Source organism: Sceloporus undulatus, chromosome 5, assembly GCF_019175285.1.
Source record: "Sceloporus undulatus isolate JIND9_A2432 ecotype Alabama chromosome 5, SceUnd_v1.1, whole genome shotgun sequence".
Classification (NCBI taxonomy): domain Eukaryota; kingdom Metazoa; phylum Chordata; class Lepidosauria; order Squamata; family Phrynosomatidae; genus Sceloporus; species Sceloporus undulatus.
This window is the reverse complement of record NC_056526.1, coordinates 50920591-50941677: the sequence shown is the minus strand read 5'-3', so window position 1 is coordinate 50941677 and position 21087 is coordinate 50920591. Positions and strand designations below refer to the sequence as shown.

Genomic DNA, 21087 nt, shown 5'->3' with positions numbered 1-21087 from the left:
CCCTGCCCAAATAGCCCTTCCTGGATGGCAACTGCAACAGTACTGACCACCAGAGCCATGGCCCTTTCTCTCTTGTTGCTATGCAAACAGACATTATAAAGCCAAGATAGTTTTGATCCTTAAAACAGATTAGTTTAAAAATAGGTTGTATCTTGAATACCCTTCTCAAACAGTTACTGAAAAAAAAAACAACTGAAACAGTTTTTTATGTCAGCAATTTAATAATTGGTTGCAGTACTATTTTTATTATCTAGTGTTTCTTGTATAACATGCACAAAAGTTTTATGGCACTGTGTGTTAACTATCAGCATTAACAAGAACACAACCAGAATTAATTGGTGAATAGAATAATTAGGTGGAAACAAAGAAAGTAATAAAAAGAAACCCTTAGTGCTGAAAGACACTGAAAAAGTAACAGAAAACTATATCTGTACATTTTCTTACCAGTGTCATGATGCCCATCCGATCCATCTCTCTGGCTGGACTACGGGGAGTGAGTTTAGGAGTTGAGTGCCCACTGGGAGGAGAAGAGCTTGCAAGTGAAGAAGCTGTAATCGAGCCTGTAATAGATGTACCAGGGTGCATCCGGGCCAGATTTAAGCCTTCTAGACTTACACTGGCTACTCTGTTCTCTATTTCTTCAGCACGCAGTTCTGTTGATTCTTTCTCCTCCTGGATTAGCCTATCAATATTAATTGATAGTAAACAGACTATGACACAAGAAATATAATCTAATATGGGCTTTAAGAGTGAGCTGATTCCTTTCTACCCATTCCTATGCAGCTACACTTGTGGCTCTCCCAATACTGCTGGACTTCAGTCCTCAGAAACATAGTCATGGTGAGGGATCATATAGACTGCATTCCAGCAGAATCCATGCTCTGTGATCTGGTGCAGTGCAACAGGAGACCAGGATACATAACAAATAGATATTACGCACAGAAAGTAATGAATATGATATACCATACTTGAATAGATATGACTAAGAGCCTAAAGTGCCAATCCTGATACAAATCTCATTTTCACAATGAGCCCACTAGATGACTTTATACAAATCAATTTTTCCTAATCTCATCACATTTTCCAGTACTGGGATAAGAATGACCTACTTTTTAGAACTGGGATATGGGGAAAGACGAGGAGAATTTTGGTGAAAAGGAAATACCTGATTTCTTTATTTATTGCATCCAGTTGCTCCTGAAGCATCATGGCAAGTGTCTGGGCATCAGAATGTCCACTTGGTGATAGAAGGTCCATGGAGCTAAAAATTGTATCTCTGTCATCATCATCAATATCTGACATTTCAGTGTCACTCTCAAATGGATGGCTACTCAGAACTCCAATTGGTTGACTTCTGTTCCACTCATGATCTCCAAGGGATTTCACCTAATTAAATATAGTACAATAGTGTAATGATCAGCTTAATTCAAAATGTTAAGTTTCACAGAAATTAAAAACTGAAGAGTTAGCTGTTGCAGTGATTAACACCTTTCATCCACTAGAGAGGATAAAATCTCTCTGCGTCCAATTATACAAGAGACACTTAATTTTTCTCTCTCCATCTTTATCATGACATTCATAATGGCCTGCATTTCATGCTTTTACAAAAACACAGTGTTAACAATTTTATCCTGCAACACAGCTTTTCTTGGCCTAGTGTCATCCAGATGCACTGGACTACAGCTCCAATAAGCCAGAGCCAACACAGTCATCTGGATGGGGATGGTGGAAATTGTGGTGCAACACATCTGGAATGTCCCTGGGTTGGGGAAAACTGCTGTGAGAATGTCATGGCCTAAAATATTTTGAATAGACTAAGATGTCTGGATTTTTGTATAGCAGAGATGATGGTCTGTCAACATTATTTTACATTTCAGGAATGCTTTGCTTTGCAGGAACAGGATATTGAATATCATTCCAAGAAGGTTGAAGGTAAGAACAACTTTTTTAAAAAGGAGGACTATTTTAATGTTTAAAAATGTTGTTCCAAGAATTATAAAATATCCTGGAACTCTAAACACACCACTGTGGTCCATCTTTGGCATATAGTTCAGAAAGAAGCAGGGATATGAACCAAGGCCTTGGCTGTCCCAAGGACCCTCCTCACTATATTAGAGCCCTTCACCTGGAGTGACTGTTGTACTTCAGAAAGTCATCATTCATTCAATCCCATCAGAATACTAAAGAGAAAATTCACCAGTTTCAATTACTGAAATAAGAAACTGCTTTTGCTTATATGGAACAATTATATGCATATATATTCAAATATAGGCCCTTGTGAATTGAACAGACCTACCAGGTAAGTATTGATATGGTTGCAGCTGTAATAAAAGTAAGAACAATAAAATAAAAAGATAAACCTTTGGTTCATCTCTCCGGATTCCCATGCGGCCTCTTCTAGGTCTTCTTATCACTTTAGTAGATCTATAATCAGGTTGACTATCAACTAATGAACCCACAGAGTACCTCAGCTCTGCCGATGAATCAAGATGGGGTCTGAAAAACAATTGTAGCTCACAAGTTAGCAAAAAAGAGCTCAAAAACATAACTGCAAAAATAAATTATTTATTAAGTGTTTACAAAATGCACAGATCTTCTTCATCCTTTAATCTAATTCTAGGAACAAGCAAACAAAATTCTATGGTTGATTTTCTAAAGTACTGTGAGGGCACTAAAGTTCATGAAAATAGAATAATCTGTAAAACTCCAAGTGAGGGACATTGTCCTGAAAACCAGTGTGGTGCATTGAGGATAGAACAATAAGAATTGAACTAGAGAGGATAAATCCCCCAAACAGTCATTAAGCTTGCCAAGAAGTTGAGGAAAGTCTCTTCCACCTCTCACAGAAATAGCGCAGAAGAATGATGTGAAGATGAAAATGGGATCACCTTCACATAATCTATGAATGCTTGACTATCTTTGTAAATTCCATTGTGAACTGCCTGGAGCTACACCTCCCAGACTAATATGCATAATGGATCATAGTTATCATTCAAATTTTGCAATTCTCAGAATTTTTGCAATGCTGTTCTGGGCACAATAATGCTTATTTTATGATGATATTCTAGGGATGTGCTTTGTTAAATTATTCATTCCCACAAGGGAGAATGAATAATGTAATCAAGTGTCCCCTGCTTGCTAGACATCTTTGAAAGTTATGTAGTTTTTGAAGACACTTTGTGGGGACCATGTCTCCAGCAGCAGGGAAGGAGAAGTCAATAGGAGGGGCACATGTTTGCGGGGGGAAGCAGCCAATGATCTGGAGACTTGCAGACTTTCATTACCCTTTCCTGGATCTCCTGCACCCACTCACTGTTTGATATTGGGAAGTGAGTCTGTTTGAGGACAGGAGGAAAACTGAGAAAGAAGCTTGAGAAAGAGTCTCCTTGCTGAATATTTCAGACACTTGAAAAGCCTGTTATTTACTTGCCCAGGAGCATTTCAAACTGCATAATTTGAAAGAAAATACATTTGAAAAGGCATATAGGTTTTTTTTAAAAAAAACTGCGCTATTTTAATCTAAATGTTCCTGTTTTTAAATAACAGGTGAATGTGGAAATAGAACTGGCTTAGGAATCAACACAAGAAAAAGTGGCAAAGACTATAAATGGACTGATCCCTCCATTCCCAATATAGAATATCCTGAATGTTTTGAAGAAAATGTGAGTTAAACCTTAAAAATGAACTTATTTACAACCCACCTTTCAGAAGAATTATCCAGAAAAAAAATCAGCTGTCAACATTAAATCCCACAATAAAACCATAGAATCATAGACTCAGATTTGGAAGAGACCACAAGGGCCATCAAGCCCAAGTCCCGTGATGTACAAGAACACACAATCAAAACATCCCCAACAGATTGATATCCAGCCTCTGTTTAAAAACCTCCAAAGAAGGAGACTTCACTGCACTCCGAGGGAGTGTGTTCCACTGTCGAAGAACTCTTATTGTCAGGGAGTTCTTCCTAATGTGAGGTGAATCTCTTTTTCTGTAGTTTGAATCTATTGCTCTGAGTCCTATTCTCTAGAGCAGCAGAAAACAAGCTTGCTCTCTCCTCAATATAACCTCCCTTCAAATATTTTATACAGGGCTATCATATCACCATTTAACCGTCTCTTCTCCAGGTTAAACATACCCAGCTCCCTAAGTCTCCCCTCATAGGGCATGGTTTCCAGACCCTTCACCATTTTGAGCACCCATCTCTGGACATGCTCCAGCTTCTCAATATGCTTTTTGAATTGTGGTGCCCAGAACTGGACAGAGTATTCCAGGTGAGCCTTAACCAAAGCAGAATAGAATGACACTGTTACTTCCCTTGATCTAGACAGTATACTTCTATTGATGCAGCCTAGAATTTCATTCGGCTTTTTTAGCTGCCTCATCACACTTTTGACTCATGCTCAACTTGTGATCTTCTACGACTCCTAGATCCCTTTCACATGTACTGTTGTCAAGCCAGGTGTCACCCATTCTATATCTATGCATTTCATTTTTTTCTGCCTAAATGCAGTATCTTACATTCACTGCTGAAATTCATTTAGTTAGTTTTGGCCCAGTTTTCTAATCTATTAAGGTCATTTTGAATTTTGGTCCTCTCCTCTGGTCCTATTCCTCCTAATTTGGTATCATCATAAATTTGATAAGAATACCCTCTATTCATCCTAGTAATTGATAAAGATATTGAATAGTACTGGGACCAGGACAGAACTCTGTGGCACCCCATTGGTCACTTCTCTCCAAGATGTAGAGGAGCCATTGCTGAGCACCCTTTGGGTTCGGCTGGTCAACCAATTACAAATCAACCTAACAGCAGTTATGTTGTCTAGCCCATATTTTACCAGATAGTTTGTCAAAAGCCTTACTGAATTTGAAATATGCTATATACACAGCATTTCTTTCATCTGGTAATTTTATCAGAGAAAGAGATCAGATTAGTCTGGCATGACTTGTTTATCAGAAACCCATGTTGACTTTTTGTGATTACAGTGGTACCTCGGGATACGAAATACCCAGGTTACGAATTTTTCGGGATACGAAAAATTCCCATAGGGAATTATTGTTTCGGGTTACGAAAGTTTTTTCGGGTTACGAAAAAACTCCGGCGCTATTTTAAATGGAGCCGCGGCAGAGCCGCGGCTTTTTTCCCCATTAGTGCCTATGGGTTTTCGGCTTACGAAGGCTTTTCGGGTTACGAAATTAGCCGCGGAACGAATTAATTTCGTAACCTGAGGCACCACTGTATGGCATTCCCTTCTAAATGTTCACAGACTCTCTGCTTAATGATCTACTCTAGAATCTTTCCTTGTATTGATGTCTGACTAACTGGCCAGTAATTGTTAGGATCCTCTTTCTTCCTCTTTTTGAAGATGGGGATGTTTGCCCTCGTCTAGTCTGCTGGGACTTTTCTGTTCTTTGGGAGTTCTTAAAGATTCTTGCCAGTGGCTCTGAAATGACTTCTGCCAGTTCCTTTAATATCCATTGATGTAGTCCTTCTGGTCCCAGAGACTTAAATTCATTTAGATTAACCAGATATCCCTGTACTACCTCTTTACTTATTCTGTGTTGCATTTCCCCTATTGTGTCCTCTGCTCCATTTTTCTCAGGTTGAGCAAGCTTCTTCTTTTGTGAGAAGACTAAAGCAAAGGAGGTGTTGGGTAGTTCTGCCTTTTCTCTGTCCCCTGTTAGCATTTTGCCATCTTCTCTTCACAGTGGCCCTACAATTTCCTTCTTCTTTTTACTACGGACATAAGCAAAAAGCCCTTTTTATTGTTCTTAACCTCTCCAAGCAAGCCTGAGCTCATTCTGTGCTTTAGCTTTCCTGACTTTACCCCGGCATGTGCATTATTTGTTTGAATTCCTTTTTTGTGAATTCCCCCTTTTTTCATTTATCATACACGTCCAGTTTAAACCTTAGCTCAGTTAACTGATAAACAAATATATATATATGTGTGTGTGTGTGTGTGTGTGTGTGTAACACAACAGTGAATAGAGTTTCCCCCCAACAAGCTGTATGATCCTAGGAAAGTATAATACATTCTCACAACTGTAATGAGCTCATGTTTGTTCAATTGCAACAGAGACACAACAGCTGTTCAGAGATGTAATTCTAAAAGCTTAAACACAAGAGTTAATGGCCCTTGCAAATCCACATAAATGTTTTAATGATAATTCTATGTATACATTCCTCAGTGTCTTGGAAGAAAACAGGAAATAAATATGAGACAAAAAGAATTTCTGTTGATTTCAAATACCCAGTTAACATTTCTTCAAGTCCTGCTATCTCCACTGTCCAATCACACCTATAGATCTAATCTGAGAACCAAAAGTCATGTTATGTTAAGAGTTTCAACTGCCCTATACCATTTAAATATGCACAATGGCATCAATAATGGTTTTTTGCTTTTTAAATGTCCTGCAGTTGGGCTGTGGAACTGACAATCAAAAAGAAAGCTGGGGTAGATTTCCTATTGTGTTTAGAGACCTGGAGTTCTTAGAGATAAGAATTTACACACCTATATATTTTAAAGATATAGGCGTTATGATTCTATGGCTTCTTCCTTGTTGAAGCCCACTCTGACTGTCCCAGTCCTCTCTGATACCACATAGAACATCCTGGGTGGACTATCTATACTACATACAGGACATGTGAGTGTTGACACATGATAGGAAACTATCAGTAACTGCTCCTAGCTTGAGCACCTGTTGGAGGCTACAATGGTCCTCGTCCTTGTAGGCTAGAGTGACCCTCCTCCTTGTTGTCCTTCTATTGGAAGGAGAGGGCTCAGATTGTGTCTATAAGTAGGCTGTCATTGCCAGGTTATGGGAGGTGATATCAGAATTCAGTGGTGAAAGGTTGGACTATGAAACATCCTTCACAGGCTGCATGGCTTGGGAGATTGGGGAATATTCTTTCCTTAGGGCTAACTGGTTTTGTTTTTTGTTTGCTCTCTCCTGTAAAGTCTGTGAACTTGGGGGGGGGGGGGGGGGGGTGACCTTGGTTTACCTTCCAGTAAATGGCCAGCTGGGGAACAACTCATGATGTTGACCTGCCCTCAAGGGAAGGCTGGGGAGGTTGTCACAGGTTGACACCTAGGTCACAGCTGGATCTGCATCAGATTAATCCCACCACTTTTGTTGTTTCTTTCCAGGTTCAGTTTAAATATGTTTTAGATAAAATAAAGTGGTCTTTCTTTAACTCAATGACTTGTGTCTGGCCTCATTATTTTGTGGTTGGTCATCAATGTCCTGAAAAATATTTTTCTTGCACATGTCTCCAAGCACAACAACAGGGTAGAGGAAATGATTTGGGGGAGAGAAATTGTGAATACTACTATAGTCTAACTTTATACTCCTGAAACTGCTTCTCTTAGAGGAACAAAACAAAACAAAACAGTGCACTCCCATTACCAAATTATATTAGACATGTGGGAGGACTGGGGCAGTGTAAATCCACATGCATATTGGAATGCTCTTCTAGTCCCAATGGATTTAACCAATGCTTCTTTGTCTAGTTATTCATATAGTCAACAAACCACACCTTGGGCAGAAATTAACTGTTTTCCAATCTGAAAAAAAATCTTTCAAAAACCCATATTGAAAAAGGAAGTCTGAGGAATTTTTAAAAAGTTAATAAAGGGCCTGTACAGACTGGCCAAAATAAAGCTGCTTCGGGTCACTTTGGAGGTATGCTGTTTAAATGATGCATGTGTCCTAAGAGGCCAGAAGCCATGCCAAAGCCACGCTCCAGTCCTAAGGACTGGACCATAGCTTTATTTTGAACCCATAGGTTCAAAAGGAAAAAAAAATCTGAAATAAAAATACTATTCAAAGGATTCAAGAGACATAGTTTGGTTATTCCGGAATATCAGTATGCAAAGGGATCTTGTAGCAGCTTTGAGATTAAGGGCCCGAACAGAGAGGCCAAAATAAAGCTGCTTTGGGCCACTTCGGAAGTGTGCTGTTTCAATGATGCATGTGTCCTAAGAGGCTGGAAGCCACACTAAAGCTATGCTCCAGTCCTAAGGAGCAGCTTCTGGCCTCTTAAGATGTATGTGTGATTTAAACAGCTTACCTCCAAAGTGGCCCAAAGCAGCTTTATTTTGGCCTGTCTGTTCAGACCCTAACTCAGCAAAAAGCTTTATAGCATAGGACTTTCTATATTTGGTCTATTTTGCAGATGCAGGGATTGAACTGGTGTCCAGGAAGGACTTTCATAATCAGACTGTATGGATAGCTATAGAAATGCAAAACCTGTGGGTATGGAGATGAAGTGATAAATTCAGTTTCAAGGATGGTCCCAGAGGGACAAAGGCAAGAGGAAAGATGTTGCCTAAGGTGATGTCCCTATCAATAGTGGAGAGAATTTTGCAATGTACGCTCAGCCCTCCACATTCATGGCTTTGACACTTGTGGTTTTGATTATTTCTGAGGTCAAGGCTGCATGCTCATGCATGCCTTCTCCTCCTCCATCTTGGGCTTATCCCCTTGGAAGGAAAAAAGCCTTGAAGGGAGGGAGCAGCCAGGAAGGCTATGTGCCCCAACCTGTGCCTTTCACCGTGGGACAGCTGCCTTCCCAAGGCAACTATCCCACCAGGAAAAGAAGGAGGAGGATCGATCCCCTCCTGTTCCTTTCCTGATGGAGTACACTGGGGAAAGGGAGAGGAGGATCAATCCCCCCTGCCCCTTTCCCGGTGGGGTAGCTGCATTTCCCAGGTAGCTATTCCATCAGGATTAGGGAGAGGCAGGTTGATCCCCCCTGCCCCATTCCTGTTGGAATAGGTGCCCAGAAAAGACAGCTATCTCACTGGGGAAAGGGCAGGGAGCCAGTTAAAGGGAAGAAGAGGACTGCACACACCTGCTTCTCTTCCCCTGTCCACCCATCCCTTTAACTGGCTTCAATGGGGGGGGTATTCCTGTTTTTCCATATTCATGGTGATCTTGTTCTCCTAACCCCCCATGTAAATGGAAGGCCAACCGACTCTAGTGTGTGTAGGCTGGGAACCAGATAGAAGATATGGCAAAGAAGGTACTCATGAGTCTGGGGCATTAACCAGTGTTGTAATATGTGTAGTGTGCCAGGAAGACAATGTTTCTGTTCAGTCCACTATTGATAGATTGGAGTTTGAGCATGTTGCAGTGGTTTGAGTGTTTGATTATGACTCTGGAGACCAGGATTTGATTGCCAGTTCGAGCATAAAAAACTACCAGGTGACCTTCGGCAAGTCACACTCTCTCAGCCTCAGAGGATGGTAAAGGAAACCCCCCTCTGAAGAAATTGCCAAGAAAACTCTATGATAGGTTCATCCTAGGGTCACCATAAGTCAGAATGACTTGGAGGACACAAAAACAACAAGCCAGGAAACCAATGTCTCTGTTCAATCCATTTTTGATGAACTGGAGTTTGTGGATATATTCCAATTAGCTGTTTGTCTGACTAATCTTCCTTTGAAGTTTGTTGTTGTTGTTGTTGTTGTTGTTGTTGTTCAGGAGTCACTGTCCTGAGGTCAGAGATTTGCTCACTGAGATTTGCATACTGATATTCATAGAAAGTAACAGAACACAGATAATGTGTCAACATTAATTTAGACGTTTTCCATTCCTCCTGACTGCAAATCTTCAAAGTAGCACAAGACACAGGCTGTGACAGCTTTTCAAAGAAACCTTTCATATATCTTTTAAGAAATAAAACATGCACTTTCCTGTAGCTCTCCTTAATGGTTCTTTTAAATGGTAATGGTTCAGCTGAAAACAAAGTAGGATCTAAGTGCAGAATTTACAAAATTGTAGCTAGGTACACAACTTCCAAAAATGTTCTATGAATAAGACTTCAAAGTAAAGGGGTCTAAAAAGACTGATGTGTAGCAATTTAGTAATCTCGTAACTGCTACAAAATTGTTGAGGGGTAAACTCTTCTCAACATCAGCCAGGACATCAGGTATTCCTGCAAACTTTGGGAATTCTACAGTGGGGAGAGCAACATCAAATGCAGCATAAATACTTTATAGTTTTTTGTGATTTTGGGGGGGGGGGGCTATGTGGCTATGTTGTAAAACAGTTTGTTCCCAATGTTTTGCCAGCATCTGTGGCTGGCATCTTCAGAGAAGACTTTATATTTGTTTCTGTATCTGTTGCATATCAGAGATTTTTCACCCAATTTGCTTAGCACTAGATCTGGACAACAATTCCTAAACCTATTTTGCCCCTGCCTGGTGATACTTTTGGAACTGGATCTTGGTAAATGTCATGATGCACTGATCTGATCCATCCCAGAAAGATTATTGTGTAGATTGAAACTTAAATAAGAATGACACACCATTGTTACAGAGTGATTACACTGTGTTAGCCCCATTTTTTGCCTGAGGCTGATCACATAATGTCATAGAATAATAGACTCGTAGAGCTGGAAGAGACCACAAGGGCCATCTAATCCAACACCCTGTGATTCAGGAATAACAATCAAAGCACTGCCGACAGATGGCCATCCAGTCTTTATTTTAAAAACTCCAAAAAAGGAGACTCCACCAGGGAGTGTGTTGCATTGTGAAACAGCTCCTACTATATGGATGTTCTTCCTGATGTTGAGCTAGAATCTCTTTTCCTCTAGTTTGAATCCATTGCTATGGATCCTATTCTCTGGAGCAACAGAAAACAAGCAGAAAACAGAAATCAAGGAATCTCTCAGTGCTATACTATGGTGCACCGCTGTTGCGTTGTTTGGAAAGAAAACCCTCCCTCATTTGAAATAATTTGTTAATGATCCGGTGTCCTACTATGGATTAGTAACCCCGGTGCGAATGTCTCGCTCTGCTTCACTGCAATTGTTAGGAGCCTACTAAGTACAGTATGGATGTGGTTTTATTGCTCTTCTTTTGGAGATTCACTGGGGATTCCCAGCAGGGAAACTAAACACTACTTCTGCTGGTTGGGCTGGGAGAAAACTGGATTTCCCAAGAGAGCCACTGTATATTAGTTTTCCATTCTCCCACATGTTTTGTTTTAATATTCAGTGTCCCACATGGCATTCTGTGTCTGAAATTGCTGTTTCTACCATTTCAAACCTGGATTCTAGGATTGTTTTGGGGATTCTTTCAGGAGATTTTTAAGCATTTTTTAAAAAAATATTTTTAAAAATGCTTTTATCTTTGTATTGTTTTAATTAGTTTTCATTTATTCATTGTCTTGGGAGTCCTTGTGGGCTGGGAGGCAATACAGAAACAGTTTAAATAAATAAAATAAGTAAATAATTAAAGAGTAAATATACAAAAGTTTAAAAAAGAAATAGACAAAAGCAAAACCAAGCAAATGTTGGTTTGCAAGGAAAAGCATAGAAAAGATGGTGGAATTGGTGTGGTGTGTGTTCATCCCCTCAGTCATTTCTATGTTTTTATGTTAACTTATATTGTTTTATATAGATGATTTGAATTGTTTTTTAAATTTTACTTTTTCATTTTTAGAAATAAATAAATAAATAAATCTTGTTGGAGATGGGAGTGGTTCTGTAATGGTGTTATTATGTAACACTATGGAGCTGGAGCAAATGATTTGTAAATCATGCTGCTGTATTTCAATTGCAAGAAAGCAAACACAGAAACTAGCCCTAATGAAGCACAAATGCAGTGATGGTACAAAAAATTGCATTGCCATTGTGCTGCTATTTGCGTGCAGGAGAAATGGTTTCCATATGGAAAGGCCCAACGTAAGTGACTAGTGTGATAAGCAGCTTAGTCAGTCATTTTCTTTTGCACTTCCCAAATGTTCTGATGAAATTTAGTGCAGATTTAGATAAAATGTACAGATTACTACAAAGAATGAGTATACATGCAACAGCGATATGGTCTAGAAAAAGACTGACTTATCAATTTTCCTGGCTGCTCTTTGGACGAAATAGTAATATACTGTGCTAGGGATACATGAAAAAAATATAGGGTTCTTAGTTATAAAAGGCAACATGTTTGATCCATTATCATGGACCATACATTGAATAACTGTAATCCAAGGCTTGCCCATTTCAAAGAAAATCAGCAACCTAGTCTGGAGGTGAACTCTGAACAGAGACCTAAATCCAATTTAATCCTAGTTTGAGTAGAGCTATTGCTATCAATGGGATTTAGGTAAGAATCTCATTCATTTCAGTGGGTCTAGTCTCACTGGAACTAACAAGAGATGCAACCTCATGATTTCAACATACAGTCGGCCCTTCATATTCATGGTCTCGAGACTCACAGTTTTGATTATTTGTGAGGTCAAGGCTGCTAATGCGGGCATTCCTCTTCCCTTCTCCTGCTCGATCTCTCCCTGAACAGCCCAAGGAAAGGATCAGGGAGGAGAAGAGTCTCAAAGGGGCAAAGGCACCTCTTGCCTTCTCCTTCCCATTCCCTCCTTGGAATGTCCAAGGAAATGGTTGGGGGGGGGGGAGGTTTTGAAGGGGCCAAGGCACTTCTTGCCTTCTCCTCCTTGATACTCTCCTTGGGCTGCCCAGGGAAAGGACCGGGAGAAGAAGGGGCAGGGAACCAATTAAAGGGACAGGAGGATGGGGAAAAAAGTAGTGTGCACCCCTGATCCTCCTCCCCCACTCAGCCTTCCTTTTAACTAGCTTCTGAGTGGGGGGTGGAGTTATTTGTGATTTTTCCATATTTGTGGGGGTCTCAAGAGCCCTGGTGGTGCAGTGGTTAAATGTCTGTACTGCAGCCACTCACTCAGAAACCATAGGTTTGTGAGTTCAGTAACAGCGAAAGGGCTCAAGCTTGACTCAGGCTTGCATCCTTCCGAGGTTGCTAAAATGAGTACCCAGATTGTTGGGGGCAATTAGCTTATACTTTGTAAATCGCTTAGGGAGTGCTTAACTGCATTGATAAGCGGTATGGAAATGTACTTGCTATTGCTTGCTGTTCCCCTAACCCCCGTGAATATGGAAGGAGAACTATATTATTATTAAAGTATAGTACAGCCTGCTCGTGCCATACATGGGTGCACCATACGCAGCTTTAACCTTACATGGAAGGTTAAGTCGCCGGGCAATGAATGGCAGACGCACTGAGCTGAATGTGGAAGTGCTCCCCCATTGCAGCTAATGGAATTTGAGCTTATGCATTTTTACCCATACACAGAGGGATCCAGAATGGATCCCCATGTATGGAGAGGGCCCACTGTATGTTTGAGAAAATATAAACAGTTTAATATCTTACCTTGACAATGTGGAATCAATTAAAGAACCTGTCCTTATTTTCATCTGATCCAATTCAATTCTTAGCTTGTCTATTTCATCTGCCAACCTTTCCTGAAAATTAAAAAAAAAATTATCCGTCCAGATCATTTGACTATATATCTATCCTACTCAAGCTATTGACAAAAAATAAAATAAAAACAAAGTTATACTTTTCACAAAATTATTAAGTCATAATATAAATCCATCTGGTGCTATCCAATCACGAAAGGAGAGATGCAGGCCCAGCTCCATCAGGCCTGGCCTAGATTAAGAAGCAGAGCCCTTCCTCCAGTCTATCTGCCTTGGTCCAGGCATCAGAGGGAGAGAAGAACTGCTGGACCTCATCCCCTTCCCCATCACCATTCCCTTCTCCTTTTCCGTCATGTTTTTTTTTAGATTGTAAGCCTGAGGGCAGGGAACCATCTAATTAAAAATAATAATAATTGCAAGCTGCTCTGAGAGTTTTTAGGGCTGAAGGGCAGGGTATAAATACTGTAAGTAAAAATAAATAAAGTTCACCGATAAACATTATTCCACTGGGAACTATCTGACGCAGACTATACTCTGACAACAAATGTCTGTCAACAAATAATTAGTCTAAAAGTTACACAGTCTAAGAAAATATTTTATTTTATTTTATCCTGCCTTTCTCCCAAAGTAGAACCCAACAGTCTTTACAATACTGGAAATACATTATTAATGAAACACCAGAGGAAAGTATTTATTTCTCAGTTAAACTAACTGCACAGCTGATTCTGGTGATTCCAGATATAAGTAATTAGATTGTCTGGTTTTTCAATTTTACATATTTTCTTCATTTTAAGCACTTAAATTTAGTTCTTACTACCTTATATACTCGACTATAAGTCTACCTCATGTATAAGTTGAGAGCAGGTTTGCAGGCCAAAATTATGGATTTTAATATGATCCATGGATAAGTTGAAAGTAAGAATTAGGGTCATGTAAGAAAGGATCTAAAGGATGAAGCAAAGGAAGACAATGCCAAATAACTAACAAAATTGCAGGAGGCATAACTGTGTTCACATTGAAGGATGGGTGGAAGAAAGACTAGATGGAGGTCAGTGCTTCCAGGAGAGATTCTATTCTTGTGTTTTACCAGCAGATGGTTTCTATTTTTATGAGAGTTAAGGTACAGTTTTTATGAGAGTACTTACATTGACCCATGGATAAATCGACTCATTTTTGGGTCAATTTTTGACTAAAATTTCTAGACTCATACATGAGTATATACAGTAACTTTTTAGAATGGGTTAGAGCAGTGATGTCCAAACTCTGGCCCTCCAGGTGTTTTGGACTTCAGCTTCCAGAATCCCAGACCATTATCCAAGATAGCAGAAGCTTCTGGGAGCTGAAGTCCAAAACACATGGAGGGCCAGAGTTCGGACATCACTGGGTTAGAGACAATAATAAGGATCAAGGACAAAGGACATTCCCACCATAAACAAATTGGTCTGTGCAGCTGAATGAGCTTACTTTTCTGTTATGATAAAATAACAAATACTAACTATTTATGTACATTCAGTTGGCTGGATGAAGAGACAGAAGAGCAGAAATACATTCATGATTTTTCCATGGGGCAAAAAAGACTGGCAAATAAAGCCAGCTTCCCAGCAACGTGGGGGAGTGGGGTTCAGATAGCAGCATGCCCCCAGGAAGCAGCATGGCTGACCACATGTGTGATGGATTCACAATGTTTTGGTTGCACATTGTTTACACACACTGAAAAACTGCCGCCGCAGTGGCAAAACCACTTTTTTCCCAGGGCAAAAAGGAGCAGCTTTCTGCTGCCTCGTTTTGCACCAGGAAAATTCTGGGTTGAGGATGTGACATGCGATTTCCATGGCCTCAACCCAGCACTCAAAGGGACAGCATTAAACCACCCCTTTACCGCTGTCTGTTTTCGGCCTAAGTCTCTTCCATTATATCTTGCTTATTCCTGAAGATGTACTAGAACAACATGTGATGAGGAATGGAGGGAGGGCTTTAGCAGGAATGGTAAACTGGGAGAATTAAGAAGTCCTCCTTCATTGGCAAAATAACTCTGGATTCAAGAACCGTAAAGATATTTTTGCTAGATTCTGTAACAATGTATAAGTTGAGGCAGTCATTTTCTGACAAGGAGAAGAAGAGACATAAATGTTGGGATAAGTATAATTGGAAGGATGCACATTGCTTCAGGTATCATTTTTGGAAGATGATGTGTTTTGTAAATTACTTTAATAAATAAGCCACATAATGATAAACTTCTGAGTCACTGTCTGTTGTCTAACTTTATTCACTCCTTCTTTTAAAATTTCCTTTTTTTAGTAACAAAATGACAACTAAAATAAAATATATATTTGTCTACAGTTTGTTGCCTTCTTGCCGAGTTCTGAAAACACATATTAACACTTATTTTGCCTCTGGTCTCAGGGTTCAGCCACATCCCCCCCCATACATTCTCTCTGCATCCACTTCATTTGATATACCCAGCAAATTATTTTCTATTAATGTATAAAGTAGCTAGTTCAATTTTATGTTTTCTACTGGCTTTAAGGCAATAAAATGTTTAAAGGATAGGAAAAATGACATTTGTTAGAAATGCTTATGATGAATTTGACTGGTTTTCAAAACCATAGATAAAAGGGTTAAATTGTGTTGAGCGGTAAAGGGCAATTTTAAATTATTTTAGTATAGCTGTCAGAGTCTTTTACATGTGGAGCTGAAAGGTCATGACTTAGATCTGGAAGAGGAACAGTTGTTTACTACCAACCACCTATAACTAAACATCACATGGGAAAAAAAACTGCCAAGAGTGCAGAAGGGGATAGCTGCATTAGGATGCAGTAGTCCAGAGAAAATTCATGTTGCAAAGGCCTAAGAACTCTCAATCAATTCAAATGTATGAATCAGTCAATGCTTATCTTTGGGATGAAGAGCCCTCAATCATTTATACATTTGCTTCAGAATAAATTCTACTGGTTGTCTCTTTCACACTCAACAACTATAGCACTTTGATACCATTGTAACTGCCACTTTATGGAATCTTGGGATTTGTAATTTTGTGGGGTATTTAAATTCCCTGACAAAGTGCTCTAGTGTCTCCCCAAGCTGCAAATCCCAGGATTCCATAGGATGCAGCCTCAACAACTGAAATGTTTGGAGGATGTGACACAATTAACTCTCAGAGAAATGTGCATAGAAGTGGAGCCTACACTTGATTATTTGTATGAAGCTTCCCTACAGATTTTAAAAGAATACCTTATCATGTAATGATTCTTCCAGGGTTTTTCTAAAGTTTTCTGATTCTTGTATCAAAACATTCTAGAAAAGAGAAGGGAGTAAAAGGTAAAGTAAGAGACAGTAAAAATTATTCCTCTGATGTCAAGGTAAGCAAAGAAACCTAAAGCAGGTCAATTACATTTTCCACTTTTCCTCATGTAGTTATTCCTCATGGAATAATAAATATTTAACATTTAAATAAATACATCTGATGGTAATAGTCTTTTATTAATTTATTCCTAACATTTATATGTTAAAATCTATGACAACAATTAATTTTTTTTTTTTTTAAAAAAAAAAGAGCTGATATCTTGCTGAACATCTTGTTGGACATCTATAATCAGGGCTGGCATTGGAAGTTACCATAGTTAGACATCACTCAAGAAGTTCTCATCATCAGGATGGTCCATTTTATCAGTCACCCACTTCCACTCTCACATTCAGTATCCCTGCCAACCTTAGCACCATGTGCTCATTGGGAATTTTATCCTGAGGAATCTAACATAGCAATTACCCAGTCACAAAACAGCCAAGCTTAAGTAGCGTTTTCATATCCATAAGACACAGCGTGGTTGTGATAAACATGCTGAGCCTGTGTGAATGGTGGTTGGTGGCAGCAGATTCCTGCCACTGCATCAGAGACCACTGGAGTTTTATTGGCCAAGATGCTGGGGCAGCACCAGTACCAATGGGAAGACTGGCTATGGACATTGCCCCATCAATAGTGTCATACTGGGAGTCTAACAGTCTGACACCATCCCTCTCTGCTGCTCTCCAGTTGTGCATGAGGGAAGACAGAAGGAGAAGAAGAGAATCTGTTGGGACAGTAGGTCAAGCTCTAATTATTTAATCATAGACTCATATAGTTGAAAGAAACCTCAAGGGCCATCCAGTCTAATCCTCTGCAATGCAGAAATACACAATCAAGGCACTCCTGACTGATGGCCATCCGGCTTTTGTTTAAAAACCTCCAAGGAAGGAGACTCCACCACTCTTTGAAGGAGTGTGTTCCACTGTTCAACAGCTCTTACTATCAAGAAGTTCCTCCTAATATTTAGGTGGAATCTCTTTTCCTGTAGTTTGCATCCATTGCTCCGTGTCCTAAACTCTGGAGCTGTAGGAAACAGGCTTGCTCCATCCTCAACATTACATCTTTTCAAACATTTAAATCTTCTCCAGGCTAAATATACCCAGCTCCCTAAGTCTCTTCTCATATGGCATGGTTTCCAGAGCTTTCACCATTTTGGTCACCCTCATCCGGACATGCTCCAGCTTGCTACATTTTCCACTTTTCCTCATGTAATAGGAATAACAAATATTTAACATTTCAAACAAATAGGTCTCCTGGTAGCAGTCTTTTATTAATTTATTCCTAACATTGATATGTTAAAGTGCATGGTGCTTAAAAGTAAAGTTAATAGATCAGTACCGGAGAAACCATAAACCAAAATCAATGTAAGTGCAATAGTAAGCTTGTAAAGTATTTGTTCTGCTAATGTTAACTTACTTTTTCTTCCAGTGCTGCCATTCTCTCTTTTAGGTGTAGCTGTAGGCGCTCATTAGATTCTGTCAAAAGTCTGTCTACTGTATCTGATAATCTCTTGTTGTGCTCTTCATTCATTTTTTCTCGTTGCCTGGCCTTCAGAAACAAAATGGGCAGTCCCCCAATTAACTAAAATATTAGCCAAAGATAGATGTTGCTGATACCACAATACAATAGTATGCAGGAAAACAAACACGGCTGGAGAATAAAATGCAGAAATTTGATAGTTGACAAACATATATTTTTCACATTTACAGCCATTACACATGCATATGGACACCCCATTGAGCTTCTGGACATGTTATCTCAGTTTTCAAGTAAAAGATGTTACTATACTAAATCAAGTGTTTAGAACAATGAGTTGTTCGAGTATTACTGCAATCAAGCAGGAGCTCTCACACCAGAACTCCTCACTTTTTGCCACTTAGCACTGGTTCCACATCCACTCACAACTTCTCTAGCTTTATATGATCCTTGTAAAAGGTGGTAGAGGTGGAGAGGATGAAGGAAGCTGTTTGACGTCATAGCCAACATGGCCAATCATCATTCAGATCTCTTCAATGCTTCTGCTCACTATTGGCTCACTGTGCTATGAGACTTGATATGAGCATATCCTCTTTTTTTAAAGGAATAGTAGTCTAAAATCCTTTATGTAAACTGGAATGCCCTTGATACCAGTCACATCTCTTTCTCCTCCTACACAGTAGCAGTGGCCAAGGAACACAGAGTGAACTGTATTCTGAACCACACAAGTCCCATGGGGTTTTGTCGTTGTTCTTCTGATTATCCCAGAATTGATAGGGAATAAAGTGTTGCTGCTGTTGCCAGACACTGCTAATGTGCAGTCCAGGACAACATAAAGGTTGTCTGGTTATTTACCCCACTCCCTCCCCCAAGAACTACAGCTGCAAATACGACAGCTATCAACAACATTTACTCCATCTGGAAATCCCCAGTACTATGGCACCTGTTCAGGTTTACATGCTAACCACATCCTTTTCCAAGATACTCCATACATCAAAGTTTTCCACTTCCCCCCAATTAGATATGTAGCATTCTCTTGCACATAACAGCTACTACTGCAGAGCTAGGAAATTTTATTTTTTTTCTGCCCTATGACCCTCCAGCCAGAATGACCACAGTATCCTGGGAGTTATAGGCTTAAAAAGTAGCTTTTCCAAGCTTTGCTCATTCCAGAGTTCACTCAGTTCTCTGCATAATCTTTATGGACTGTTTGTAGGGCTTTTTTTTTTTTTTTTTTTGTAGTTTTGAAAACGTTGTGGTTTAAGCAAGCATGATGATACCTCTTTGTTCTTAAGTAGCCCAATTTTGGCTACAAAACAGTTGAGACTTAGCACTTGAAACTGCTCTTAGAAAAAGGAATTCAAAATTTGTCAAATCGAACCACAGGTTTCACAGAGTAAATTAAATCCTGCATTTTACAGAAGCTGTGGATTAAATTTTTGAACACTGTATACTTCACTCTGCATGCTTCAACCCATTTTTTTTCTATGGCAATTTCTCATTAAAATGTAATAAAATTTTTATTACTGGCTGATTGGTACCAGCTGTCTAAGCTGGCAAGGCCAGGTCTACTGCCAGTTTTACATATGTGTTTATTGTAAAGCAGAAGGGACCAGGGTTATTTGCTCTCTTGCAGACTTTGGTTGGCTACATGTACCCATTCTTCAAAATGCAAAGTAAAAACAAAGTCAGTTTCACTTTTTAAAAAGGCAGCTTCAGATCTAAAACCTGCTTGCCCACATTGACTTCAAATGAGCCTATAAATAATGCTACTTGGAAGTGACAGGTTATTTATGCCATTTTTTCTAACATGGGAGGGGGATTTGGGATGGGCTCAGTATTTTCAGCTGCAGCTGTACACATCCCTGATGTGAACCAGTGCATTTGTGATCCAGAACTTTTTCATACAATTGTGATCTACAGGTAAATGTTATTTCTACATTACTCTGCATTAAATGATATAAAAAATTAGATCCTACCATAGGAAAACTATACAATAAATTATGTGCATGCACATACTCTTTGGAGTTCCTGATTCTTTTCTTCCAACTGAGCCTCCAAATGCCTCATGCGTTCTTCGATGTTCCCATGTCTTTCTTCTGCCTATTAAAACAAAATATATGTTGGTTTGAAACCTGTAGAACTTTGCGAGTCCAAATTCAAGTTTCTTTTCAAAGAAAACATAAAGCAAGCTACTACTAACTGCAAACTTAGTTTCTGAAAATAAATTTTATTCAAACAGGCAGCTGAACAGCATTGCTTGAAATGTGTCAGCTACAAAGGCCTGTTACATCCAAGCATCCAGCAAAATGTTGGAGATATTTATGAGCAATGAAATCAGCCAAATGTAACATGCAAACTGTGCATGGTTTGAACACAAACCTGCCATCATAAAATTGTAAGCTCTTTAAGCACTGAACTGCACAATGGTTGATTATCAATAAAATAAATACATAAATTAAAAGAAAGAGTTCTTAAAATTATGAAACAAAATTAGATGGATTCTATTTAGCAATAGAAAGTAAAGTCCAGTAGGACTACCTTCCTACGTATGGAGATCATTTCTTGGAGTTTAGCTTCCATAACATATTGATAATCATCAGATGAGGTAGAAGAGGTTGGATCAGACTAACAAGTCAAGGAAAAGGAGAGGGACAAAATTGAAAAATCAGAACTAAAGACACTAACACTGAACAGAACACAGCACAGAATGTTCAAAAGAAAAATGATTGCAAATTTAATACTTTAACTGACAAAATTTTATGTAGAATAAACCACACTTACAAGAGGGTGACATGAGGCAGTTGATGCAGATGAACTAAAAACATGGAATGCTAAAAAAGCTAACAACCTAAATATGGAAATTCCAGGTTAGTGATGGCTGGCTGATGAGAAATCACTCTTCCTCTATAGAGGGATATTAAAATCAATCATGGGAAATATAAGATCCAATTAGAATTTTGGAAAACTCAGCATCAAAGTCTCATTTTGAGAAGCCAGTGCCAGAATGTGTTTTGTTTTTAAAAATGTCAAT

At 39.3% G+C, this 21087-nt stretch overlaps 1 protein-coding gene across 7 annotated transcripts in view; it reads right to left on the bottom strand.

The window, feature by feature from the left end:
- The window catches only part of PPFIA2 (PTPRF interacting protein alpha 2), a 308070-nt gene that overhangs the window by 45164 nt on the left and 241819 nt on the right, over positions 1-21087 (bottom strand). For all 7 annotated transcript variants that reach the window (XM_042469734.1, XM_042469738.1, XM_042469737.1 and 4 more), the window contains 7 exons: positions 20073-20156; positions 17994-18125; positions 16466-16528; positions 13185-13276; positions 2361-2496; positions 1166-1386; positions 445-682 (listed from right to left, as the gene is read on the bottom strand). In XM_042469734.1, coding sequence (XP_042325668.1) covers positions 445-682; positions 1166-1386; positions 2361-2496; positions 13185-13276; positions 16466-16528; positions 17994-18125; positions 20073-20156 — 966 coding nt within the window. The remainder of the gene's footprint in view (positions 1-444; positions 683-1165; positions 1387-2360; positions 2497-13184; positions 13277-16465; positions 16529-17993; positions 18126-20072; positions 20157-21087) is intronic.